This window comes from Psittacula echo (genome assembly GCF_963264785.1).
Source record: "Psittacula echo genome assembly, chromosome: 3".
In the NCBI taxonomy this organism is placed as follows: Eukaryota; Metazoa; Chordata; class Aves; order Psittaciformes; family Psittacidae; genus Psittacula; species Psittacula echo.
This window is the reverse complement of record NC_137736.1, coordinates 66,181,708-66,206,110: the sequence shown is the minus strand read 5'-3', so window position 1 is coordinate 66,206,110 and position 24,403 is coordinate 66,181,708. Positions and strand designations below refer to the sequence as shown.

General features: G+C 44.3%; 2 protein-coding genes across 4 annotated transcripts in view; one reads left to right on the top strand and one right to left on the bottom strand.

The window, feature by feature from the left end:
* The window catches only part of NAXD (NAD(P)HX dehydratase), a 49,647-nt gene extending 41,620 nt beyond the window's left edge, over positions 1 to 8,027 (top strand). For both annotated transcript variants that reach the window (XM_080612645.1, XM_080612646.1), the window contains exons 11-12: positions 4,363 to 4,483; positions 7,071 to 8,027. In XM_080612645.1, the coding sequence (XP_080468771.1) occupies positions 4,363 to 4,483; positions 7,071 to 7,221 (272 nt within the window). In that variant the 3' untranslated portion in view covers positions 7,222 to 8,027. The remainder of the gene's footprint in view (positions 1 to 4,362; positions 4,484 to 7,070) is intronic.
* Positions 8,028 to 10,381: 2,354 nt separating this feature from the next.
* Positions 10,382 to 24,403, bottom strand: part of CARS2 (cysteinyl-tRNA synthetase 2, mitochondrial) — a 33,813-nt gene continuing 19,791 nt past the window's right edge. For both annotated transcript variants that reach the window (XM_080613070.1, XM_080613071.1), the window contains 5 exons: positions 21,619 to 21,757; positions 19,515 to 19,638; positions 17,238 to 17,336; positions 13,291 to 13,551; positions 10,382 to 10,539 (listed from right to left, as the gene is read on the bottom strand). In XM_080613070.1, the coding sequence (XP_080469196.1) occupies positions 10,462 to 10,539; positions 13,291 to 13,551; positions 17,238 to 17,336; positions 19,515 to 19,638; positions 21,619 to 21,757 (701 nt within the window). In that variant the 3' untranslated portion in view covers positions 10,382 to 10,461. The remainder of the gene's footprint in view (positions 10,540 to 13,290; positions 13,552 to 17,237; positions 17,337 to 19,514; positions 19,639 to 21,618; positions 21,758 to 24,403) is intronic.

Sequence of the window (24,403 nt, the reverse complement as noted above, 5' to 3'; positions counted from 1 at the left end):
CCAATCCAGTTGGGTGATATCAGAAGTCAGAATGGTCGTATCGTACAAACACAGATTCCCGAGGATATTAGGATAATGTAATACTCCTGCTCTGTGAGAGGAAAACAAGTGCAAAGAACTTGTTCAGAATGCCCAAGATTCAAGAATTAAAGTTTAATCTCCAGGCTGTCTTTTGGTCTTCAGTCTCAGCAAATGTGATGTTTCACATAGGTTCTTTAGTCTCCTTTACCATCATCAGTATTACGTGTTTAGCCTTGACTAGCTAGCCCATGTTTCACATTCTGTGTTCTAAATACAAACACAAAAAATGAGTCCCTGGGTTGTTTTTTTTTTTCACATTGTGAAACCAGAAAACACGGACATACATTACTTATTATACTACATAGGCCTTTGGTTTTCTAACTGTAGTATCTGGGTGCTAGTGTTGGAAGTAGGGCCTCCTGTCTAAAGCCGTATCGGAATTATTGCTTGCCAGCTAACTGGTAGTGCTTGATCTCAGCAATACTAAATACTGATTTATTTTTTTTTCCCTTCAAAGCAAGGACAGCTATTTTCAGTTACATAACAGACTTCTGATTAAGCATACAATACCCGTAAATGGGTCATTCTTCTGTGCTTTGATCTGCCAGCACAGTTTGGGCTGGGAGTTCTTTCAGCTTAAAACTCGCTGGCAGTGGTATAGTTAAGTGTGACACCATGATCTGAATGCTTCCCCAAATGCTGATATTAATCTTATCTTCAGGGAGTGCTGAAAAGGGAGTGATGGTAACTTGGTTTATGGCCTGAAATGTGTTAAACGTAGAGCTACAAAATTACTTGGTCGTAGTTACCTAGAAGTCTGGGGCAGAATTCTGAATTGTGTGGAGCCTAAAACTCTTGAACTTTTACTTTCTGTTACTCTCTCAGTATGATAGCCTTCAGTATTTTGTTTCTGTGGCTCTCACACTTAAGTACAGATTGTTTCCCTGGACTTAGGCAAGCAAGAAGTACCAGTGACTGTATGTGAGGGATGTGTTGTATTTGCTGTGTAGAGCTTTGGCAATATTTGTGTGCTGTTTAATTGCTGAGACTATGTTGAAACTGTTGAATAGGGCTGTGGTTGTTCTGTCTCTAGCAGATATCCTTGCTATAATTCAGTGATTTCTTCAGTGATGACATTTTTATTTTGTCTAGCCTTTTCCTGTTATAGTAGATGTATGCTTCATGGGTAAGTGCTGGGAAGCTGCTTGGTTTTTACTTTTCAGAAAGTTACTTAGCATAAATCAGTTTTCATTAAAAGACTTATAGTGTGTTTGGTTGGGGGGGGGGGGTTATTCATCACCCTGTGAAATGACATCAGATTTGGTTGCCCAGACCTATTAAAAAACAAAACCATCCTTGCCCTGAGAGCCAGTTTTGACCTGCACTGGTTGCATGTTTCTCTCTCTAAGGTCTGTCAGTTGAACTGAATATGAACCTCTCCATTATTTTGGTTTGGACTGGTGTCAGACTAATTGACCTTAAGTGGTCCTGGTTCCTGCCTTTCAACATTGACAGGTTGTGGTGGTTTTGGTTTTTGCAGTTTTCCTGTTGTCCAGAATTCCTCTGTCTTGGTCTCCTCGGCTATTCCAAGAACCACGTTTTCTAGGTTTCCTGATGTATGTGTTCATCCCTAGTCAAATGTGGTATAGCTTCACTGGGCAATGGACTGAAAAATATATGTAAATACATCATTCTGCATGTCTGCAGGGAATAAAACTGCCCACCTTCTCAGCATCATCCCTGGCTATTCAGTCATGTCCATCTAATAGGGTCTTGTAACATTGCCACTGTTCAGTGCAGCATATAAGGACGTGACCCCTGTGGTCCTTGACTTGAGCTGTCATTGCAGTGGATCCCAGACATTTAATGGGGGATGCTGGATTGGGGGACTGGGAAGACAGGAGGTTTGTTTTTGTCATTGTAGGAGAAGGCTGGGAAAAGCATCAGGAAAACTTCATGCTTTGCAGATCTGGTAGTGTGCCAGTTGGTCTTGATGGGCGTGTGGGATTCCTTCTTTCCTTTGAAAGGCTCTTAACAGTGATTGTAGTTCAGAGGAGTTTTTCCGTTCCTTTTCCCGCTGCCTGTTGTAATGTTCATCATCCTTTTGTTTTGAGATGTTCTTTGAGGAGCTGAGCACAGGAGTTGCCCGTGTGTTACACCTTTCCCCCTTCGTTCAAGTGAATTTCCTGTAGTTCTGCTTCTTTGAAGATATTGCATGGATTTATTTTCCAGCATCGCTGTGCAGAGTACAAAGGCCTGCTCGTGTTGTCGCCTGCGAGGTATTTCTGCACATGTTTGAGACTTACTTTGAAAAAACCCCACAAACAAAAGACCACTTTTTTTTTATTATTATTATTTTTTTAATTTTTTTTTTTATTTTTGTAGCAGGGTGTTGTAATTGGCCTACTTTGAGGAGATCTTGCTTTCCTGTACAGCTCAGAACTGACTGCAGGGTTGTGGGGCTACAGAATAGTGGCAGATGGTGACATGCAGCTAATAAGCAGGGGCTTGTGCTCAGCTGTCAGTCAGAAGGCCCCAAACCTTTTGAACAGAGGATTTCCACCCTGCCTCCTGCCAGGAGTTCAAGCCCTCAAAGTGAAAATCCTGTGAGATACCGTCTTCAAAGTAAGCAGAATTAGAGGTAATTTCTCCAAAAGACTGTATTTAAACAAACCCAAAACACTACCTAAAAGGGCATGGCTTCCTCAGATACCTGACTCAGAAGAGCATTACGCTTGTGAAATCTGACATTAACTACTGCTCACTGAGAAACACATCCAGAATCTTAATTTGGGGGGGAGGGGAGAGGGAAGAAGAGTGATTGGGAAAATTAACTGCTGGCAGTGCTGCAGCGGTGTCTGCTGTGTTCGTGGTGACTAATGAATCTTTGCCCTCTCAGTGGCAGCAAAAATGCACAACTGCCTAGCCTCACAAGCCTAGCAATTACTGCTGGAGGAATTAGTAGGAAATGAAAGTGAAGTACAGTTCCTTGCTGCACTGAGTAACAAAAAGCAGAAATGAACTGTACTAATGAACTGGAAAGGATTTACTTGCATTAAGTAGGTTTTTACTGCTTGCTGTTTAAGATTTACCTGCAAGTCATTTGGGTTTTTTTGTGCAGAGGTTTTCCTTTATTTTGCAAGAGGAAAATTCCTTTTAAAAAGACAGAGGGTACTCCCTCTAAATTACCTGAGCTGCTCTGTTCATACATCTCAGAGAAACCCAGCACAGGTGACTGGAGAACACTGAGGGTAGGAGCTGTTTTCCAAGCAATGTCTTGCTTTATACTCCACTTGTGTACTTGGCATGCCTGGGAGCACACAACAATGGTGTGCATAGCCCTAACCCCAGGTAGCTCTGCAGTAGCTGTCTGGAGATGCTAAGGATCACTAAATGGCCACCAATGATTCTGCCAGCTCTTTCACCCTCATAGGAGAAGAAAATAAATGTCTCCTGGTTTTGTTTTCAGAACAAAGCAATAAAGACAGCTGAGGGTAGGTGCATACCCATAAGAGTTTGGAGAATGGTATCAGAATTGAGGCTGTTTTCTTCTTTTGTACCTTATGTATCCCTCAGGCTTCCTGCTTGGATTTGTGGAGAGTAAAGAACAAAGGACTTAAATTTAGTGGAATCACTTGCATGTTCTTCATAGTTAAAGCCTCACAAAGAGATCAGTTTGACCAAGGTCCTTTGTATATTTAAAATAGAAATGTAACACCTGATACCGTGTCGGAGCCTATCCACAATGACACTGCTGACAGAAACATACACAGATGTGGAGGACACTGATTGGCAGAAAATGATATCTGTCTTCACACTGGTTTTACAAAGCTTAAGGAAAAGTCTGTTCTCAGTAAAATGCCTTTCTGGTGGGCATGGCAGAAGGCTTGAGATTCCAGCGTCATTTTGCATTTTGTCTTTGTAGAAACACCTTGGTTTACATTTGAAAACTCTGAAGGTCAGAGACTTTGGAGAGTTGTGTTTGTGCAACGGCTTTGTGGAGGGACCTGGTCCAGTTTGGGAGACTCGCTCATCGTGGCAGCATCAGTTCATGTGAACCACTCATTAGTGACTGAATCTTCTGTGCAGGTTGAGTGAAGTGGAGGAAGTGTAAACGTTGTGCAGTGCTATTTGTAAGGGATTGAAAAGTAATTAGAAAACTATTTTTAAAATGTTTATGCAATATTTTTGTTAAGAATTGTGTATTTCAGTGTATGCTGCTGCCTGTGAGGAATCTCTCACTTGTTAATCGCTGTGTGCCTCACGTTAACCCTTGCAGTGACACCACTGTAAATAGAAGAAAAATGCACGTTACTTTGTTTTTGGTTTGTCTGTTTGTAGTACTTGTATGCAGTCATGAAGGAAGCAGCAGGAGATGTGGCGGACAGGGGGACCTCCTTTCTGGTTCTCTTGGAGTCTTGGCGCACTGGGCCTTCCTTGCTGGAGCAGAAAAAACAAATGGGTATGAATATTAATAACTTCCTAATTCTTATGAGTGTATTCTCCTATGGCAGCTGTTGTAGTCCTGCTGCAGACATTCCCAAATGAAATTAGAGTTGTTGGGACTAAGGTATCCATGTACTTTCACAAAATGTAAGGGAGTTGTAGAGCAGTCTACATGATAGTTACAATTTTAATAAGACAGACTCTTCGATAATCTGACATTTCCCAATTTGGGGCAGAAGTAGCATGCAAACTTGGATCGAGTCCCAAGGACATACGTGTAAGGGGTTTGTGTTTTCAAAACAATTGAATGCAGGGGGCAGGTATGAAGAGTAAATATGGGGTAGTCACTGGCAGTAACATCTGTAATTCAGAAAATGCATCATTTAGCTTTGTGTTTGTAACTTGGTACTTAGGTACTCTTGCATTGTACCTAAGTAATTCAGAGGGGCAGGTAAGTCAAAGCTTGCAAATAAAATACAGTTTCAAAGAGAGTAACCATTTAAAGGCCAGATAGCAGTCTGGTTTGATCATACATAAAGCAGCCATGCAGGTGGCTGTTGGCTGTTCTTGGTTAAATTATGTCAATTCCTGTCTGACTGGTTGGTCCATATAGTCATGTAGTCTTTGTGTGAGAGTAGCTGCTTTAAATAAAGTTGAAAGGAATGCTGACACAAGCAGTTAGGCAATGACAGTCCCTCTTCCCAATAAATAATGAGTTACTGAAGCTTGAGGAGCAGAGATCTATTGTAGTCTTTTGGATGCTACATGCAGATGCACACAGTTAGATGTGCATGGGAGGTAACTACTTGGTTCCTTGTGTTACTGTGAGAGCCCTACATCAGGTCCCCCAGGAGGAACAAGGGACCAGACTTTTTGCACAAAAAAACCAAAATTCTGAAATCTAACAGGATGAAAAATGAAACCAAGATTATCTGTGTATCTGCAATTGCAGCTGCCACTGGAGGAGGAATTCTGTTTCACTTCATTAAAAGGATGACTTCATTTTTTCATGGTGCAAAACAGATCAGTATGAAATTGTTGGAGAGATTAGCAAACGCAGCACGTGTTCCCCAGGCTTTCTGACTTGGGCTCCTGTGGCTTTTCCAGGCAGCTCTCAGAAACTCCTTTATTTTACAGATGAAGGAAAAGTCAGAGTGTAATTGGCACCAGCAGCACATTGTGTCTCCTGTGGTGGTGTTAAGGTGACCCTTCTCAAACATCTGCTGTACCAGTCCTGTTTCTCTCGTGTTTCAGGAAAAGGAGGAGCTTTTGGGGCTCAGTGAATCAGGGCATCGCCTTGCAGACTGCACTGCAGGCAGCACAGCAAGTCCTTCCGTGCTTGTGCCTGCCTCTGTTGTTTCAAATCGAGTCTGGGCAGAGCATGATTTTGAAAAGTTAACATTGCATTGGCTTTCAGGAGTGCTAGTGGGATAGTAGGTAGGAGTAGGTAGGATTGTCCTGTTAAGGGGATGTTGAGGTGATGTCTTTCTGGTGATGTCTTTCAGACTGGTTGTGCAGCAGCTTAGAAACAGCCACTTTAACTGTATTGAGCCCAGAAGCCTGTGCACAGCTCTTGTTTCAGAGCAGGGTTTGGGCACCAGGGTTGACTCTCAGGATGGCTTAAATACTCCTGCACCTTGATGAGTGCATGAAGGTTTCAAGGAAAAGATGCTCAAAGCTACCCTGGTAACACCAAATTGTAAACTCATGTTCTGTTTTGCCTGTGTTCATATGGTGATCCTTCACAACACTGGTACTTGTCACAGGAGTTAGTGACTTGGAGGCAGCTGTGTCCCACCACTGGCTGAGCTTTGGAAGGTTTTTCACCAGGCAGCAGCTGCAGCCCAGGGCCAGCTGCTGGATGATTCTGCAGTTGATTTCCTCTCTGCTGGTGCTGAAAGCAGCAGATGCAGCTCCTGTGGCCCAGCCTGTGAGAAGGTGCTCTTAAGGTGGCAGGGCTGTGCTGCCTTCTCAGGGGAGGGTTCAGCACTGGAAGACCGGGGCTGGGTACACTCTTTTACACAGTTTGTAAGCATGTAGGAGGCATTAAGAGAGTGCCTTAATCTCTGTTGTAGTCTACAGATGTCACTGTACCATTTTCAAGCTGATCTAATGAAGGCCCTGGAGCAGTGACTAAGGCCCTGTTAAAACTCATCTCTTGTCCACGTCCCCATGTCTTTCCTCCACCCCCTGCAATCTAAACCAGACTGAGTTGCCCAGCAAGTGGGGAGGAAAAGAAGTTAAAACATTGCCAAAGACTTCCCTCTCCCTCTGGAGGAAAGGAAGATGTTTCACATGGGTAAAACTAGACATGAACATTTTCTCACCCTCTTTTAAGCATGTTTTCCTTTTGCATCCTTTGGCTATGGCAGTTTCTCACTCAGTCACATTCTGTGCCATGGAAAGGGAAGTATATGTTAAAAGAAAATCAGGCAAAGGTGTTGTGCAATGCAAGAGTCTGAGAAACACGGGTGTTTGCTGAAGAGGCCTTCCCAGCACTGCTGACAAACATTTATGGGTGCAAAGATTAGGTCCACCACCTTATGAATTACACAGGAGTGTTCAGGTTTTCTTTCTGATGTTTACTTGTGTTTCCCTTTTAGTCAAAATCCCTTCCTAGTGGCTGCGTTTGGAGCATGCTCTCTTACGAGGCAGGCTAACCACCAGGCCTTTCAGAAGTTTGGACGTTCAATGACTGCCTCTGACATGGTTTCAGAAGTTGGAACAGCTTTTAACAAACTTTTTGAGACCTGAAGCCAAAGCGGCAGAGAAGAAGGAGAGGACGAGCAATGACTGCAAGAGTAATTACATTTACTGTAGAATTCCCATAAGTAATGCACCCTTTCAAGTGCTGTAGCAGCATTGGAATGCTAGGTAGATTTTTTTTTTATTTTTCAGAATAGAAAAATATGATCAATGTAGATATTTTTTAAGAGTTTGGGATACAAAAATGTTTTGGCTGGAATAAGCTGTAGTTGCAGATCTGTTATAATATAATAAAACTAAACTGAAAGTATTCCTCTGTTCTTTTTGATAGTTATTGAGCAATAACTAAAGTGTGAACAGCAAAAAATAAATGCACTTGATACTTAGATAAAATTCTTCCACCAGCTCAGCTGAAGTTCTTGGATTGCACCAAGTTTGTCATGTTTTCATTCTTAGACCTCTGTCTAGAATTAGTTACTACTCTTCATTTTTGCCATGCTAGTATATTAGGCAGTAAAAAGTAAGCCTCTTTGGAAAGGGAATGCATGAGAGTTGCTGTAGATTTTGAATGTAATTAGTTGCCTTTTCCCATTCCCGGTCCCAGAGGCCACGCTTATTTTCAACAGGACACCCTCTTCCTACAACATCTCGGGGTGGGTGGGTGTTTGTTCTTTAAAAGGTTGCCCCATCTCAGAACAAGGCTGTACTGTAGGTATCTTAGTGTTAAACAGGAATTATGTTACCTGAAAAAAAATGTTTTCTATTCCTTTAGTTGGCCTTGACTCATCTAGAATTTGGTATGATGAACTTCTGTGGAATTACCATTTGGAGAGGTGCTAGGCAGGGTAAGAAACTCAGTGATCCCTACCTGAACTGGTCAGCCTCTCAGCAGTCACAGAGAAGCGAAGTGTTTTTAGAACTCAAATGGCCTGCTGAGTTAGAGCTCTGAAGAGGACCAGCATATAGGTTCATAGGTGGGTGTCCACTAACCAGCAGGAGTATGAACTGCAGACACAAAGGGCAGCCAGCAGCATGTACCTGTGCCTTCTAGGGGTGTGCAGGCAGCCGTACCCTGTAAGGCAAAGGCTGGCATAGGAAAAGGTGGTTGGTGGTTAAGCTCCAAGTGCAGTGCCTGGGTTTAGGGGCTTTTTGCTCATTCCTTAGCAAGACAGGATCTTTAATAGTTAAGGCCATATCTCACTGGCAGGGCAGAGGAGTGTTGGGTATAAAGGGGAAGCTGCATGCAACTTTGCACAGTATCATTTCTTAAATATTTGGAAATACAGTCAAAGCTTGCAGGGATAGAACCAATATGGAGAGAGGAACAAGGTCATGTGAAGTATGTTTAAGTGTGTACTGCCCTTAAACCTATAGTCTAGATCCAGGTGTATATACTTCTTAAAGTGCAGGAACAAGCATATGCCTCTTAGCTACTGCAATAGATGTTCTGTATTCACTGCAGCCACTCCTTCCCAGTGCCCTAGCTCTAGGCTGGCATATGGTGCCATGCTACTTAGTCAAATAGCTTTCCTGTTCCTTACAATAGCTGCCCACAGAAAGCACCTGGAACCAGAAAAGCTGCTCCAAGTATGTCCCCTCAGCCCTTATTGTTGATATTTCTGGATGCACTGTGACTACTACCTCACCCCAATGCATTTTTGGTTTTCTTTTTAAAGCAGTTACCTATTTTTAAAATAGGTTTTTAAATGTTTGCTCACTTTGGGTCTATGAGGGTTCACAGACTTTTTAAGATTAGAGCAACACGTGCTCATAAAAGATGATGGGTTTTGGTGTTTAATTTAAGCAGTTTTGTAAACTGTCTACATCTCTGGGGACATAAAGCTACTATTGTTTTTTCCCCCTGAAAATATTTGAGAAGCCTGACTCCTTTAAATAAAATCAGAGTTAAAACTGATTTTAAAACGGCTACTGGATTTCTTTTAAAGAGAGCATATTTTTGGTTTTGTGTTTAGAACATCAGTGGCATTATCATCTAAATGGCATTCGTAAGGCAAAGTCAGTCAATTACCAGACCTCAGTACAGGTTTCAACCTGCCGTGTTGGTTTTAAATCTACACAGAAGTTGTAACACTGTTCTTCACTACTGTATACAAATTGTTACGATTTTTAAACATTCTGGCAATGTAGCAGTTTCTTCTGGTAGGAAATAAAAATAATATCAAAGTGACTGTGTGTACCTTGTTCCATGTGTTCTCACAGCAGCAGAGCTGTTCACCACTCATTCGAGTCTGCTAGAGCGATACAGCCACTAGCACATGTGAAGTACCAACAGAATCACATAAGCATCTGCCAAAGTGCTGATGAAGACACCCGTTTTCTCTAGGAGTAGCTATAACCAGAAAAGGATCAGAAAACCAGCTGCACCTTTTGCTCTAAATAATATAAAAGAAAGCTTTTATCCTTTTGAACAGATCACTTGTGTGAACTGTATTTCCAAATGAAATTCCTTGTAGCAGAAGCAATGTTCTTGTTCTCTTTTCATAAATTGATTTAAAGAAAGTATGCCAGCAGGTAAGTACAAGCCCCATGTACACTCAGGTCACCTCATGTGTAAGACAGGCCTCTCTTTTTAACACAAACATGGCAAAAAGGGGGGAAAAAGGTAACTGAACAGGTGATAATAACTCAAACACACTAATTTTATCTTCCTAGTTGTGATGGAGAGACCCTGAGCATGCTGCATTCCCAATGCTAGGAAAGCCTTGATGTGTTCTCTGCAGAAACACTAAAAAGCTACCAGGCCTTACAGGTAACTGGATACGATCATAGTGCAGTTAAAAGGTTTCACAGGACCGAAACAGCAACACAGCAGTAAGGAAATAGCTGAAGGCTAAAAGTGTCACCTCCTTCTGTCTGAGAGGAAAGCACATGTTTAAAACATTGAACTAAAGCCTGTTTTGAGGGTGAAAACACATCAGTTCTCACCTCTGTCTTCACTATGTTTTAATTCCCAGTGCCAGCTCAGCAAAGCAGGGTGTGAGGGCAGATCACACAGCAAGCAGGGCTGGGGCAGCGCCTGTATTTGAATATGCTGAGGCCACTGTTAGGCAACCCAGCAGGCTCCCGGGCTGCCCTGTGGTTTGAATGCTTCCACATACCAGTTGCAAGTCCTCTTTTTACTTGCTACTAGTGTCAACAGCTTTGCTCAGATTATATCTTTCCATTCTATCCATTCTGGTCCGAAGGTTTTATTTGGAAATATTAGTATTTACAACTGTTGCCAAAGCAGCTGAAATAAAAAACCCCCACAGGTCCAACAATAAAGAATCAGCTTTTTTCTTGAGGCTGCTGCTCTGCTTGCCCTCCTCCTTCCGCCATTTCCCACGTTGAAACAGCAGCTCTGTCCTGTAAGAAGAAGTGAGCAGGTCAGTCCCAGCAGTCTGGATTACACGGGTATCACACGTGCAGGTAGTTGGAGGCAAAGGCTTTTAATGAAGCTCCATGCAGCACAGCTATTCATCCTGTTAGGTAATGGAGGTGGAGAAACCATCTCACAGGAATGCAGCTATTACTAATAACACCCAAAGTTATCAAACAAAGCCAGACGGTTCTCCCCAGTTAAGGAAAAAGCCCACAGTAGAAATGTCACCTCTTTTGTGTGGGATGCTGCAGCGGTGTGTAGTCTGTATCCCAGGCAATCATACTGTCATGTTTAAGTGGCTCATATACGTGAGAAACAGCTCTTATGACAATACATGAGAGGGTACTGAATAACTTCTGCATTTCAGGACAACAGCCTATTGCTGTATCTAATGCAATACTGCCGTATTTTTGACACACAGGATTAAGACAAACTGAGTATTTCCAACTCAAGATCTAGAAGTCAGCTGCAATTGTTGACAGTAAAAGTTAATGTACAATGTTACATGAGTTCTGACTCATGAGAGAGGCTGGAATACAATGTAGAATTTTCTTCAGATTAAAGTGAAAACTGGTTTTGATGCAAAAATGCTCAATAGTACACCTCACTTGGTAGCACAGATCAGCTTGCATTTCAAGGACACTACTGCAATGTGAGAAGACCAGTGGATATTTTAATCTGTTTGTTGCAAGTTCTGTAGCTTCAGACAAAAAGAAAGTCATCTGCATTGAGCAGCATGAGAGGAGAAACCAGTGTACAGAAATCACAAGCTTACCTGCTGATGGAGAAACTACCCTTGCTACAAATCTGATTTTTAAAGGAATTAAGTTACGAGCAGTCTCTAAGCTGCCATTCACACCCTACACCAGCCAACCTCGCCCTTCCCAGCCCCGAACCAAGGGTTCATAGTTGGCACTGGGTAGAGACGAGGCCTGTCTGCTTCATCTGCTCTGCGGCTTTTCCTCCTGCACATGGACTGACCTCAGCCGCACAGGACAGATGTGTTATCGTATGCTCATCATGAGGCTCATAAAAGTTTCATGGAGATCAGAGGCTGGGTAGACAAGAGAAATTCAGATTACTTCCACAAGCACCTACAAAGCAAGCAGGACCCAGCTGCTCGGCATTGCACTACCACAACATCTTCAGCAGCAGCCAACCCACCCAGCCAGGCACCCAAGCATGAGGGTGACAAGGGTCCTGCCTTGGGCAGGACTGTGTCATGTCACATCGCTCAGTTTGCAGACTCCTCTGGGATTTGCAAAGGCAAGATCTGGGCAACCTCCACAGCACACCTTCTACAGGATCAGCAAACAAAGCAGGAGCAGAGTTTGAGCATGTGGTGTGTGTGCTCATACATGTGCTTTGTCTTCACGAGCAAACTATTCTGGGACAAGCAGGAGACAGATTATGCCGATCTCCAGGTTATCAAAAAAGACAACTGAAATAACTGGAATAGGCTGAATCCTGACTAAGGGCAATTTCCAGGAGGTTATTAAACATCTGTAAATCCCTTTAAAAACAAATCTGCAGAAGGGTGGAGGTGGGGCTGCAGCTGTTTTGCCGAACACATCAAAAGGGGATCACCTCCAAGACACTGTCTCAGTGCAGTTGTTTGGATTTGCAAACTTTCTTGACAGGTAAGTAGAGCAAGGATTTAGCTACATACAAACAAGGAAACAGATGTTCCAACTTCCCCGTGTCTTCCTTTGTTTTCACAGCTGTAGCTCACCACTGCTGCACTTGGCCCCTCACCCCAGTTTGTTTCAGCACACTCGCTTTCATCTGAGATCATGAGGCAGCTGACCATGCTTCATGTTTGGATTTAATAGGTGTGCTAACAAATGACAGCTCTCACATTCAGCAGTTAAAGAGGACGAATGCTGTCACTCCCTAATGTCACTGTGCTTTACATCCTCCCATTGGTAAAACCATGTGAGGGAAAAAGAAGCAGCTTGGAGGGAGGGAGGAAGATGTTGGAAAGAAAGTGAGAGATTACTCTGTACATAATGAGCGACACTGACCCAACGAGGCCTGGAGCCGAGGGGAGGAGGACAGTGAAGCAAGGGGAACAACAGAAGCAGCACCTGTTAAAGCAGCAATAGAGCACCCTGAAACCAGGAAGAGACAATAACTCAGTGAAGGGATTTCTCTTGACTAGGAACCACCACTGGGGTAACGGAAAAGAACAATGGTATTCTTTATAGGCCAAAAGTAGGAAGCAGGCTGGAGAGAGGAGTGGCAGAGGAATCTGGCAAAGCACTTATGGCACAGAAACAGGTGGGAATGGAGAGGCTGAAAACAGACACTTTCTCATTAAGACCTGAATGCATGGAGGGTAGAAGGCCAGCACTACTTTCATAAGTCATCTGAGTGTACTTTCCAGGTCCTCTGCAATCATTTCAAAGATTACACACATTGCGCATACTTTTCCTTCTGGATTGAACTTGGGAAACAGGGATTTCTGAGAATTATGGGATTCTCAGTGGCTAAACAGCACACTTCAATAACTGTAGAAGTAATAGTAACTGCAGAAGTAGGTACAGGTTACATTGAGGCATGATGCTGAAGGGGAGCAGAAGACTAGCAGTACAACCAGGCAAGGGCTTAACTTCTACCGCCTGCTGCTACCGTCACACAGTGAGCGGGGCACAACACCGAAAGCTGCTGGAGGGGCAAAACCAAATGTTGCCTTAAAAAGTGAGTAACGGCCTCAGGCAGAGGGTTACTTGTACCTTTATGTGGATTCCAAAAGCAGCAAGGTTTTCACGCAGACTGTCGCAGGCCTCCAAGAGGGGTCTTCTCTCCCTCATTAGCTGCTGCCTCTTTTCCTTCTCTTCCCGTTTTGATCCTTTGGCTCCTGCATCACCCTCCACTGGCACAGTCTCTGCTGCCTCCGGCAGAGCAAGTGCGTAATGACGGACCTTTGTGCGGAACTGTACAAGCTCGTCAATGACATTGGAGAGCACAGCAGAGTTGTCCGCTCTCAGAGCCACCTAGAAACCAAACAGGTTGAATTAGAAACATCTGAGAATGATTTAATGGCTTTAAACTGAAAGAGGATGGACTTAGATTAGGTATTTGGAAGTTCTTTCCCATGATAGTGGTGAGTCACTGGCACAGTTTGCCCAGAGGAGTTGTGGCTGCCCCATCCCCGGCCATGTTAAGGCCAGGCTGGATGAGGCGCTGAGCAACCTGGTCTAGTGCAAGGTGTCTCTGCCTGTGGTAGGGGGTTGGAACTAGATGGTCTTTAAGGTCCCTTCCAACCCAAACCCATATGATTCTGTGATTTAAGAGTCAACCCCAACTTAGTAGCATACACTGATGCCTCATCACCTCTTCTGGTTGTGCATCTTCCATGCATTGGTATGTTTAAAATGTCACAATCTCATTAATGCTAGACAAAAAAGTTAGAGTAGAAGTAGTTCAACATATTCCTACACAGGAAGGTGTCTATTTTGGAGCTCTCATGTGAATATAACATGCTTCATAACACAACTGTGGAATTGATTGCCACAGGAAACCTCTGAGATGCCCAAAGCATGCATAAATTAAAAAGGAATTAGACAAATTAACGGAAAAAAGGCTGATAACAGGCAAATGACACAGCGAGGGAAACCCAGCCACCAGCTCCGCTGGCCCCTCAGCTGAGCTACATCTACAGAGCTGGACAGCACAGCAGCCCCTTCCTCTGCCTTTGAGCTCCAGACCTTCTGCAGGGAACACAAACCAGGAAAAGTAAGTACTTTGGCTTTAAGTCTCTAGACTATCCTTTCTCCTTGCATCCATAGGAAACCTCTCCAAATCCACAGAACTTACCTGATCCACCTTATCCAAAGTTCCAGCTACCCAAAAAGACCTGACCAAGCAGCAGCCATGGCACACAGTGTATGTTTTCTGGCTGCTGCCTGGCCTCCTCCTTCCCTCAGCCAGCTCCAAGCTTGCTCAGCCTCCTCTGGCTTGGCAGAGTCCTGCTGGTCAACACCATGGGAAGGGAATGGCTTCGCTTCTCCTTGAGGGTCCCGATCTCATGGCTGCCAGGCCGAGAGCTCAGGTGCTAGCCAGAGAGGGCAGCTCTTTGGCATTGACACAGCCTGGCTCCCGCTCTCAGCAGGCACCATCCCTGCTCCTCATTACAGGCAAACTCCTAAGCGGGAGGAACAGGACAAACCTCCACCAAACAAGAAAGCGCCACTGCAGCATTTTATCACCAAGGCACAAGAAGGGGAGCAGACAATGGAGCACTGAAACGTAAAGCACACCAAGGCCGGGGGGCGAAGCTGCTGGCAGCAACGCTCAACTGGGAGCATAAGAGCAGCTGAGTAATTAAAGCTAGAGAGGACTGTATTTAGTCACTGAACAGCAGGATGGAAATGAAAGGGAGTAGTTTCAGAGGTCACTGACTGAAGCAAACAAAGAGGAGGAGGAGGTGGTGAGGGGGAGGCTATTGAAGACATGCTCAGTGCTCTCCACAATTGTAAGAGGCACCAAATTCCTCAAACTTTCAGAACATGTAAATGTTTGAGATTGAAGGAGGTAATTAATTGAAGTGGCAGAAATGCTCCATCGTAACCTGGGGCAGGAAAAAGAGCAGGATAAATGCTTAGATACAGAAGAGAGACGAAAGACAAATGAAGAGGGGAGCAAAAAATGCACCTCTATAAACACCACTGCTAAAGTTCCAACCAGGCACCTACTCGTAAGACAAGATCCTCTAAAATTATGGGAGCTTTAGGACACGAACTGATCCGATTTCCACATAAAACACAGCGTAGCCTCTCAGGGCTGATATGCAATTTCTCCTCCTGCAGAGCCGACCAATCCAAAGAGCTCCTAAGAATTTTCATATGGAAATTGGGTCCTTGCCTACCCCACCTGTTTGCCCCCAGCTGCATCCACAATACAGCACTCCTCAGCAGAGCCAAACCCCTCACCTTTGCTCCCCAGCTCTAAAACAGGCACAACAGTTTCCACTCCTCATCTTTTCAGACAGATTCATCTTACCTGCCTGTGGTTGTCCAGGCTTCTTCTCTTGCCAATGCCAAGAGACAGGCAGCCTTATTTTATACAGCCACCAGGGTAAGACGAATCGTTCCTTAGCAGTGCCTCTCTCCCCACCAACTACTGCAGAAGCACAGGCAGCTACGTCAGATGTAAGGTTCATTAGCAGAGATGAATCCCATCCTGGGAGCAACACAGACCCCACAGGCTATGTGCAAACACTTAAATGAAGAGGGCTCAAATACAACTCTCTGCATTAAGCTGTTACACAGGCAAGCTAGCACTCTCCCAGATACCCCACAGACCGGGACCCACAGTGGTCAGGGACTGTACTCACAAGCTGCATGCCTGGGGCCACTCAACTAAAAGGCGAGAGAAGCTGGATGTTGAGCTATTGTAGGTAATCTCAGGGTCAGAGAACAACCCCTTCACCGTTTTATTTACTAGCTTGTGGCATCCCACAGACCCTTCTGATGAAGATTTTGATTGATTCATTTGCTAGAACCACCAAGGGACAGAAGAGTCTGACAAGATCCTTCCTTCGTATCTCTCACCAACGCCTTCTGGTGACCCTGCTGCCCCAGAGAAACCAGCACAGCATGCAAAAAAAAAAAAGCATTCAGACACTTATTTCAGCAAAAATAGAGGTGCAGCAGGCACCTTCATACAGACAGCCCAGAGGAATCCAACTGGATGGCTAATTTGCCACCCAACTTATGTCTGTGTTTAGTACACCACTGAAAATTAGCACGACAAACCACGGGTTATGAGGAGTTACACACAGCCAAATCACATCCAACCACTGTTATGAAAGAAATTTTGTGGGAAAACCCACAAAGAGGCAAAGTAAATAAATATATTTATTGCCTGCTTTCAAAGGGTGAATAACATTATTTGTGTTTTATTATCCTCTTCTCCCCCTCCCCAGAAGAAATTTGCAGAAGTTTCTCTAAGGAAATTTTCCAACTCCTTGGTATTCAGCTCCAGACCCAATCAGAAGAGGAGCACAGAACAGTCTGCTTGTCTCTAACACCTTGTGTCATTTTAAGTGCTCCCTTTCCATACTTCAGGGCATCACCTCCATATTTATAACTCTCTTCCTTGTGCAGTACTTTGCTTTGAGCTTTTCTTTCCCCCTTTTTTTTCCTCCACATTCCTACCTTTTCAAACACTAGAGGATATGTAAAGGTATTTCCAATTATGGGCCCTCTCTGCTGCCCTTCCCTCCCTGCACCATGGCTTTCCGCAGGAGCTGGACCCTGGCTCCTGCTGTGCAGGGAGGTCACAACCACAAATACATAAATATTCTTATGGCTATAAAGTCAGACTGGGTGCAACCATCACAAAGAAGAGGAAGAGCCAGTGGAAAGCCAGGCACGTAACAGGACCAACTCAAAGGCCTCCAAAACTAACTTCTCATTTCATTCCTGACTTTCATTTCCACAGCACAACTGCTGCACAAGTCACACGGGAGTACCTCTGAGAAGAAAAAAGCCCACACTTTGTTCCATCTGCTCACATGCTCTCCTCAGACATCACACAGAAACTGCAAGCAGCGCAGAAAGGTTTACTAAAACCATAAATAACTTTGTTATATCTGACACTTTCAGAAAGCATTCTGTAAAACGTAACGCTGGCGCTGCTACCATATACTAGTACACACAGAAGAGATGTTTCATACCTGTCTTTCTCCAAAGGACATCCCAAGGGCATTAAAAAAGCCTTCTATATAGGAAATAATGCTTCCATACACAACAGAGCTTCTAGGAGATCCAGCATCCTGTTTGAAAAACACTCAAAAGAGATTGTCCAGTCAATGCATGTTACAGAACTCGGCATCTCTCTCCAGCCTAGTCCACAAGGGAAAACTGTTACTAATCACATAGATTTACCTCCACCAGTATCACCTACCCAGACAGGGACTTTTACAGAGATATAAAAGCATCTCACAACACAAAGGGAAAAAGATTTAAGTGAACAGGGGAGGGGAAGAGTTTATCACCAGCATGCACAGCAAGGGGAAGAGATGCATGAAGCTGCCATGCATTATATGCACAGTCAATTAGACCTAAAAATAGCACTTCTGGGCATGAAAGGGCTGTGTGTGAAAACAAAATAAAAGAACAAAACCCCAGCTTCAAGGGCAGCTATAAAACAAATGGTTAAAAAAAAAACCCCAAATCCTTTTTTGAGTGTCTTATTGATTTAAATAACATGAAGGCTGCTTTGAGATAGCTTATAGCTTATCTTATCATGCCCTGGGAGCACCAGCAACCACCAGCAGCAGCGACAGAATCGTGCTTTTAACACCACATGCATTTCTTTCTTTCCTCCATATTTATTTCACACACAAAGAAAAGATTAAAATCAAGATTAAATGATAGACCAAGAAGCAATTTCAGGGACTAACCCTTGCCTGATAAAGAGAGTGATGACACACACAGCCAAATTAGCAGCTGGTACTAGATTTCATCCAACATCTCCATAACAGCCTAAAATCCTAGAATCACAGAATGGTTCAGGTTGGAAGTGACCTTAAAGCTAATCTAGTTCCAACCCTCCTCTCACGGGCGGGGACACGTTCCACCAGACTAGGTTGCTTGAGGCCCTGTCCAACCTGGCCTTGAACACCGCCAGGGATGGGGCTGCCACAGCTTCTCTGGGCAACCTGTTCCACAATATAAGGTAAGATAAGCCATAACCTAAAGTTTGCAAAAGATCTAAACTAGAAGGAGCTGAAGCGGAGCACTAAGGGGAAGAGACAGGAATGTACCAAGTAAGGTAAGAATGGTGAGAAGGTTAGCGAGAGGAATGAGTAGTTATGTGTACGTGAAATTACTACACCGTTCTCAAAGGGAAAACACTACATGTGCAGTCATTAGGACAGCTGGGCTGCACCCTGGAAAACTCCACCACACCAACCAGAAATCCGAGTCAGCTGCCCTGAAAGCACCCCATCCCATTCTCCAGGAAACGACTGACAGAAGCAATTCGGGGGAAACAAGAAATGCCTGGCAAATGAGGCTACATGTATTTAGGAGAGCTAACGCTGTTACAGAGCCCTGCTGCAAACTGGTTCGGGTCACAGATTCCCTCAGAGAGTTGTTTTATAAAGATAAGGCCAACGACAGAAGATAAAGCCAGAGCCAAAACAGGACCAGGAGGAGGCAGGATTTCTAAACCAACAGCCTAATTCTCTCTTAAGATCAGGTATTACAATGTACTCAATGTTCCTTTTACTGCACAAACATGGTTAACGTGAGGACATCAGCAATACAGCAGTGCAGCAGCAAGGCTGAGCTGCTTGCCTTGAGCAAGAAAGGGAGCTGTTGGTGAAAGGAGACCCAGAAGTGCTTCAGTGTTTACTGCTCAGGTCTTGTCCTTAGCAGATGCTTCCTTTGTGTCAGCATCAAGAGGTCTTAACAGGGTCTCAATTTGCCAAAAGCCATCTGAAAACAGACTCCTGCAGGCATGCTGAGGCCACAGTTATAATCTGCCTAAGCCACTCAGTCCTCACAGTTGAACTCACCACCGTGACTGCCCCATGCAGCTGGGACTGCCTGCCAAAGACCCCCCCTCCAAGCAACCACCACCCCCCATTTCCCAGTTTAGGTTGATTTCTGTGCATGGATATTATGTAAAGAAGCAGGGTAAGAACATAAAACCAGCACTAAAATTACCAGCGTGCCACAGCGGCTTCAGGCCTTTCAAAAGCCTTTGTTATAAATAACATAGGGCAGCAGGAAAGAAACATCCTCTGGACACAAGGAAGCATAAAACAATAGCTGCACACAATTCCTGCTATACGGTCAGGACAAATGGGCACCGCTAAGGTCAACAATTTATGGAGCTTTGTTTCTGCTGGTTTCTTATGTGAACAATAAACTAATCTGTCTGCATTAAACAGTAGGACAGTGGACAGCTGTCATTTTCTGATCTCTGTATCCTAATGGGTTACCTTAGTAACAGCCTTAAGCTGTCTGTTGCCATGGTGAATGAGGTCCATAATTGCTGCAACAGCCCTGGAGGTGTCAAAGTCATCTGCAAACGCAGCCTTCACGGTTACTTTTGTGTTGGCTAGCCTTCAAGAAGAAAAGGTAGCATTTAAGATAAGACAAACAAGATGCCAGCAGTACGCTGGATTCATCAGCTATTCAGCCAGAGGGAGTCATCGAAAGGACACTTTCATTTTCCTCCTAGCTGTCCTACGATGGGTGATGATGCTACACTGATAAGGGGGAATACATCTTTCAGCTGCAAAGGGAAAAACTTGATGCATCTCAAAAGCTGAAGTTCTGCATCCATTCAATAAATATATGGCTAATCACAGGAACCAACAATGCCTTAGCCAATTAAGGTCAGATGAAAAATGAGATTGATACTAAGCATGTTAAAGATTTTGCTAAGTTCTATTCTTTTTCCAGCAGCCCATTTTTCATGCTAACAGCATGCTTCTCTTCCAAAGCCACATCATGCACATCCAGTGCCTGGGAAGAGTGCTGACACGGGGTCTGCCAAGAGTCCTGTCGGCAGGATCCAGCTCAAAAGCAGGCACTGCTTCCTCATTTCCCAGGAGAGCCTAATCCCAGACCCTGGACTCTGCTTGGCTTGGCCCAGATGGAGAGGTCTGGTGGGACTGTTCGTGTAACGGCATCTAAAGCCAGTGGGCAGCCAGCAGTCATCACCACAGAACCAGTGCCAGCCACTGCCACCACTCGGAGCTGGGCAGTAAGAACAGCAGCAGGAATAAATGGTGAACTGTGAACAGCTGCTGGCAGTGCACTCTTGTACACAGCCAGGTGAAATGGACCTCGATAGCACTGACCCAAGAGTGCTGCTTCTCCCTCTCCCTCAGGGAGTAGGGTTACCTGGGGAAACTCAAGCTATCCCAGAACCTCTGGGGCTATCCTGAGCCCCAGGAGAGTGATTTTGCCTGGAATTCCTCCCCTCAGATATCAGATGGCTGCTGCCCTAACTCCTTCCTCACAACACTCTTCCCTGCAAGCTTCTCCTTCTGTGCTAAATATCTACCACTTCCTAATAAAGAGCTCTGTTTCATTTTGGTTGGGTTTACATACACAATTTGTGCCCTCCCACATATCCCCCACTGACAATCCATTTCAACTTCCCCACGTGCCTCATGTCTCGCAGCCTTATCTCTCACCAACAGGTTACCTGCAGTCTCCTGCTGAAGGACTTGGCTTTTGCCGAATACCACGACTAGTTAATTCAGCTCTGCTTCCCTGTAACATGTTCCAGTGCCCCTTACAAGCCTTAGCTGGTGCAGCTGCAAGCTCTCCAACCGCGAGGTGCCGCTACCACAGAGAAGCCATCTCACACTTCTACAGCACTTACCCTCTGACCCTACATCCCAATCCCAAAACTGTCTGCACATACATTGCTTCAGGGTGCTCAACTCCCTCCCCTCTTGCCCCAACTCCAGAGCACTGCACTAATCTCAGCTTTACACCCAATGCACAGCACATCTCCCTCCTGGAAGATGATCTGCTTTCCTAAGGGACTCCAAAGAAGATTCTCCTCCTCAGGGCCACAACCAACAATTCCTTTGTTCCCTGTGACATCTCTGCCCCTGACCAGTTTCTTAGTAACCCCTTCTCCCCTCTGCTGAACACCATAGTGCCAGCCAGCTTGATTACACACTCATGTGCCTAAGGCATATCACTTTCCAGCCATTCTCTTCTTCAGCCACTAACACACAATTCTACTTATAACCCGGCAAGTCTCACAACTTCAGTCATAGCTTTGCCTTTTGCATCACTTGAGAGGGACAAAGATGCCTGTGTTAGAACAGGCACACTAGATAAATAACACATATTTTAAAAACACAATGAACTAAATGTAGCAGACTACAAGGAAAAGCAGCCGGCTAGGAAAAGAAGAATGCCCTGGTCTTGGTGAGGGCTGGCAGAGAAGGTTGCCTCTCAGTCCTTCTTGTCCTGTTTCCTAAACTGAACTCAGAACACCACACTGTTCATCCCTCTGAACCTGTCAGCAAACCACTGTTCACATAATCACAATCTTTAAAATATGGGTTCACTTACCTTTCCCATAGTACGTCTTCTCTAACAGGGTCACATATCAGCTGTCCTTTTATATAAGCATTTGCATCTTTAATAAATGAGTAGATTGCCTGAAGAAGGTTCTTTGCATCATCCATGCTCTCATCACTGAATTCTACTGCTACAGAGAAAATAAAAAACATCTATTAGGATGTTATGACAAAGAGGATGGTGTCTGTCATACATAGGAACAATATTCTGAGACAAAGTCAATCCAGGAAAAGTTTGTTATTATTTGTCACAGTAAACTTTTCTTACAATTAACTGCACATTTAATTAAAATCTCCATTCTTCATGCACACTTGGTGAATTAAATCAATATAAAAGACGATCACTACATATGACAAAGTAATAACCTACTGGGAAGGTATCAGACTTATTAAAAAACTGTCTGGAAACTGACAGAAGCATTCACTACTTGGCATTATTATTATTATTATTGAATCTGTGAAGTTATTGCTCCAAAGCATTTGGATTGAATATATTTCTAGGCATCCCCCCAGATTTCAGTTGGCGAGGCATATCTTTGATCCCACCTCTAATTTTGTTCCTATTCTAATTTAGGTAGCCATGATCTGTATTTGGAGACCTCAAATGTGCACTCGCAGCCCAGAAAGCCAACCACATACTGGGTTGCATCAAAAGGCCAGCAGGTCAAAGGACGTGATCCTGCCCCTTTACTCTGCTCTCACGAGACCCCCCCCTTGGAGTACTGTGTACAGTTCTGGTGTCCTCAACATACAAAGGTCATGCAGCTGCTGCAGAACATCCTGAGCATCACCTGTAGCTTCCACAGCAATCTCACCTCTGGCCCTACACACGTTAGAGCCAACTACTTTGTGCAATTACCCAATGGTGCCCAGACACAGACTCTTTAGAGCAGACAGTCTGAGCAAGGGGGCAGATCTAAGAGGCCGGAAACAGCCAGATGCGAGACCTGATCTCAGTTCCATTAGCCTAAATCCCAAAGAAGCCTAAATGTTTGAACAGACTTTCCATATTATTTACCCCAGTATAACTAAAGCATAAGTCTGGACCTATGTTTGTCAGATTTTCCACTTGTGTGTAATTAAAAATCTGCATTATGGCCTCATTAACACCGGTTTTAAAAATTAAGTTTTACTCAGCTTTGAAAAAAAGATCTACGTACAGACTTTTGGAAAACAGTGAGATACTGAAAGCAATCATTTATATCCAACAAGATTACTCAACTGATAACCCTGGCTACAGGAACTCCATGAGGAATACCTGATGAAAGTTTATCCTGATGAAGCCCGTTTTGATTAAAGCCATTCTTCTTCCCTGATTCATGGCACTTTCCTAAGCCACCACCTGCAGGCACTGCAAACCCACAGCACAGTACTGGCAAACCCAGCTCTATAAGCCTCTACTGTACTCCCTGCTCCCTTCCTCTTTTGCATCATTGCTACATTATCAAATCACAAAACACATGGTTTTTAGCACCACCAAGTAATTAAAGACTACAGGGACCAAAATATCACAGTTCACTCAGGTTCACAAAATCATCGCACTGGTTCTGGTGACCAGAGTGTTTTTGGACATAACTCTGATGCCTGCGGCGAGCTCACAACCCCTCGACTTAACTGCATAAAGCAAAGGCACTGCCATTACTTGCCAAGGCAAGCTTAGAAACCGCCAGCTGTTTGGCTTTGGTTTACAGGACAAATACATACATATATGATGGTGTTGTAAGTGTTAGCCTTTTTTCTTTTGTTTTAAATACACTCCCAAGTGTTCCCAGCTGCAGCCATTTATGCGTGCACAATGTATTTCATCTCTTGACAGAGACCCGTCACATGTCACCATCCTGCTGCCTCACCCTTCAGTGACAGTACTTCCCATTGCCTGCCTCTCTCCTCCTCCAAACTGGGACTTGATCTGCAGCAAACTTCCCACCTGGACGTGCTCCTCCCTTCCTACCACGGTGGGGATGGGCAGGTAATAACCAGTAGTATCTTTACTATCCCAAGCTTCAAAATATTTCAGAGATACATGGCATTCCCAGCCATTCCCAGCCTTCAGCTGTCTTAGGAGAGGGAGGCTCTATCAGGAAGATCAGACAGGTGGCTCCTGCAAGCATCTAGAGTTATTAACAAGGAAAATACTTTAGTCCAATGACTGCACCTCTATCAAGGTTTGCACGCTGACAGACACTAGCAAAGCTACAGAGCTTTAACCATGCCAGCCTTCCCAGTCACAGTGCTAGAGGTGCTTCATCTGAGTTAGTTAGAGGCCCAATAAAGTAACACAGCAGGTGTTGCCCTGTGCTCCACCATTCCCTTACCATGCCAGGATGACCAACAGGCCACAGACAGGAAACTACCATACCCTTTTGGCAGACTGCCATAAACTGGTAAAAATGCTATGGAATAAATATTTTCATATCGTATATGAAAACCTCTTCCAGTTCAAAGTAGCATCTGCCTGCTGGAAATACAACAGTGTAGACAGGGAAGCTGACAAAGTCTCTCACACTTCTTCCCACAAGCGGTGTTTGCCAAGCCAAGATGATCATTAGGTTATTGAGGTGTAAGTGAGCTGCACTGCACCACAGAACTGCTTGAACACTCAGTAATTCCACAGAACAAAGAATGATAACACAGCAGGGAGACAGAAAGTTATTCGCAAGCCCTTGTCATACCCTACAGGAGAAAAAGGCAAAGCTCTACCTAGATACATCTCAAAAAACAGCTGATCGTGACTGAAATACAAGTGACTGCAACAGAGGCAAATCACAGATGGAGGT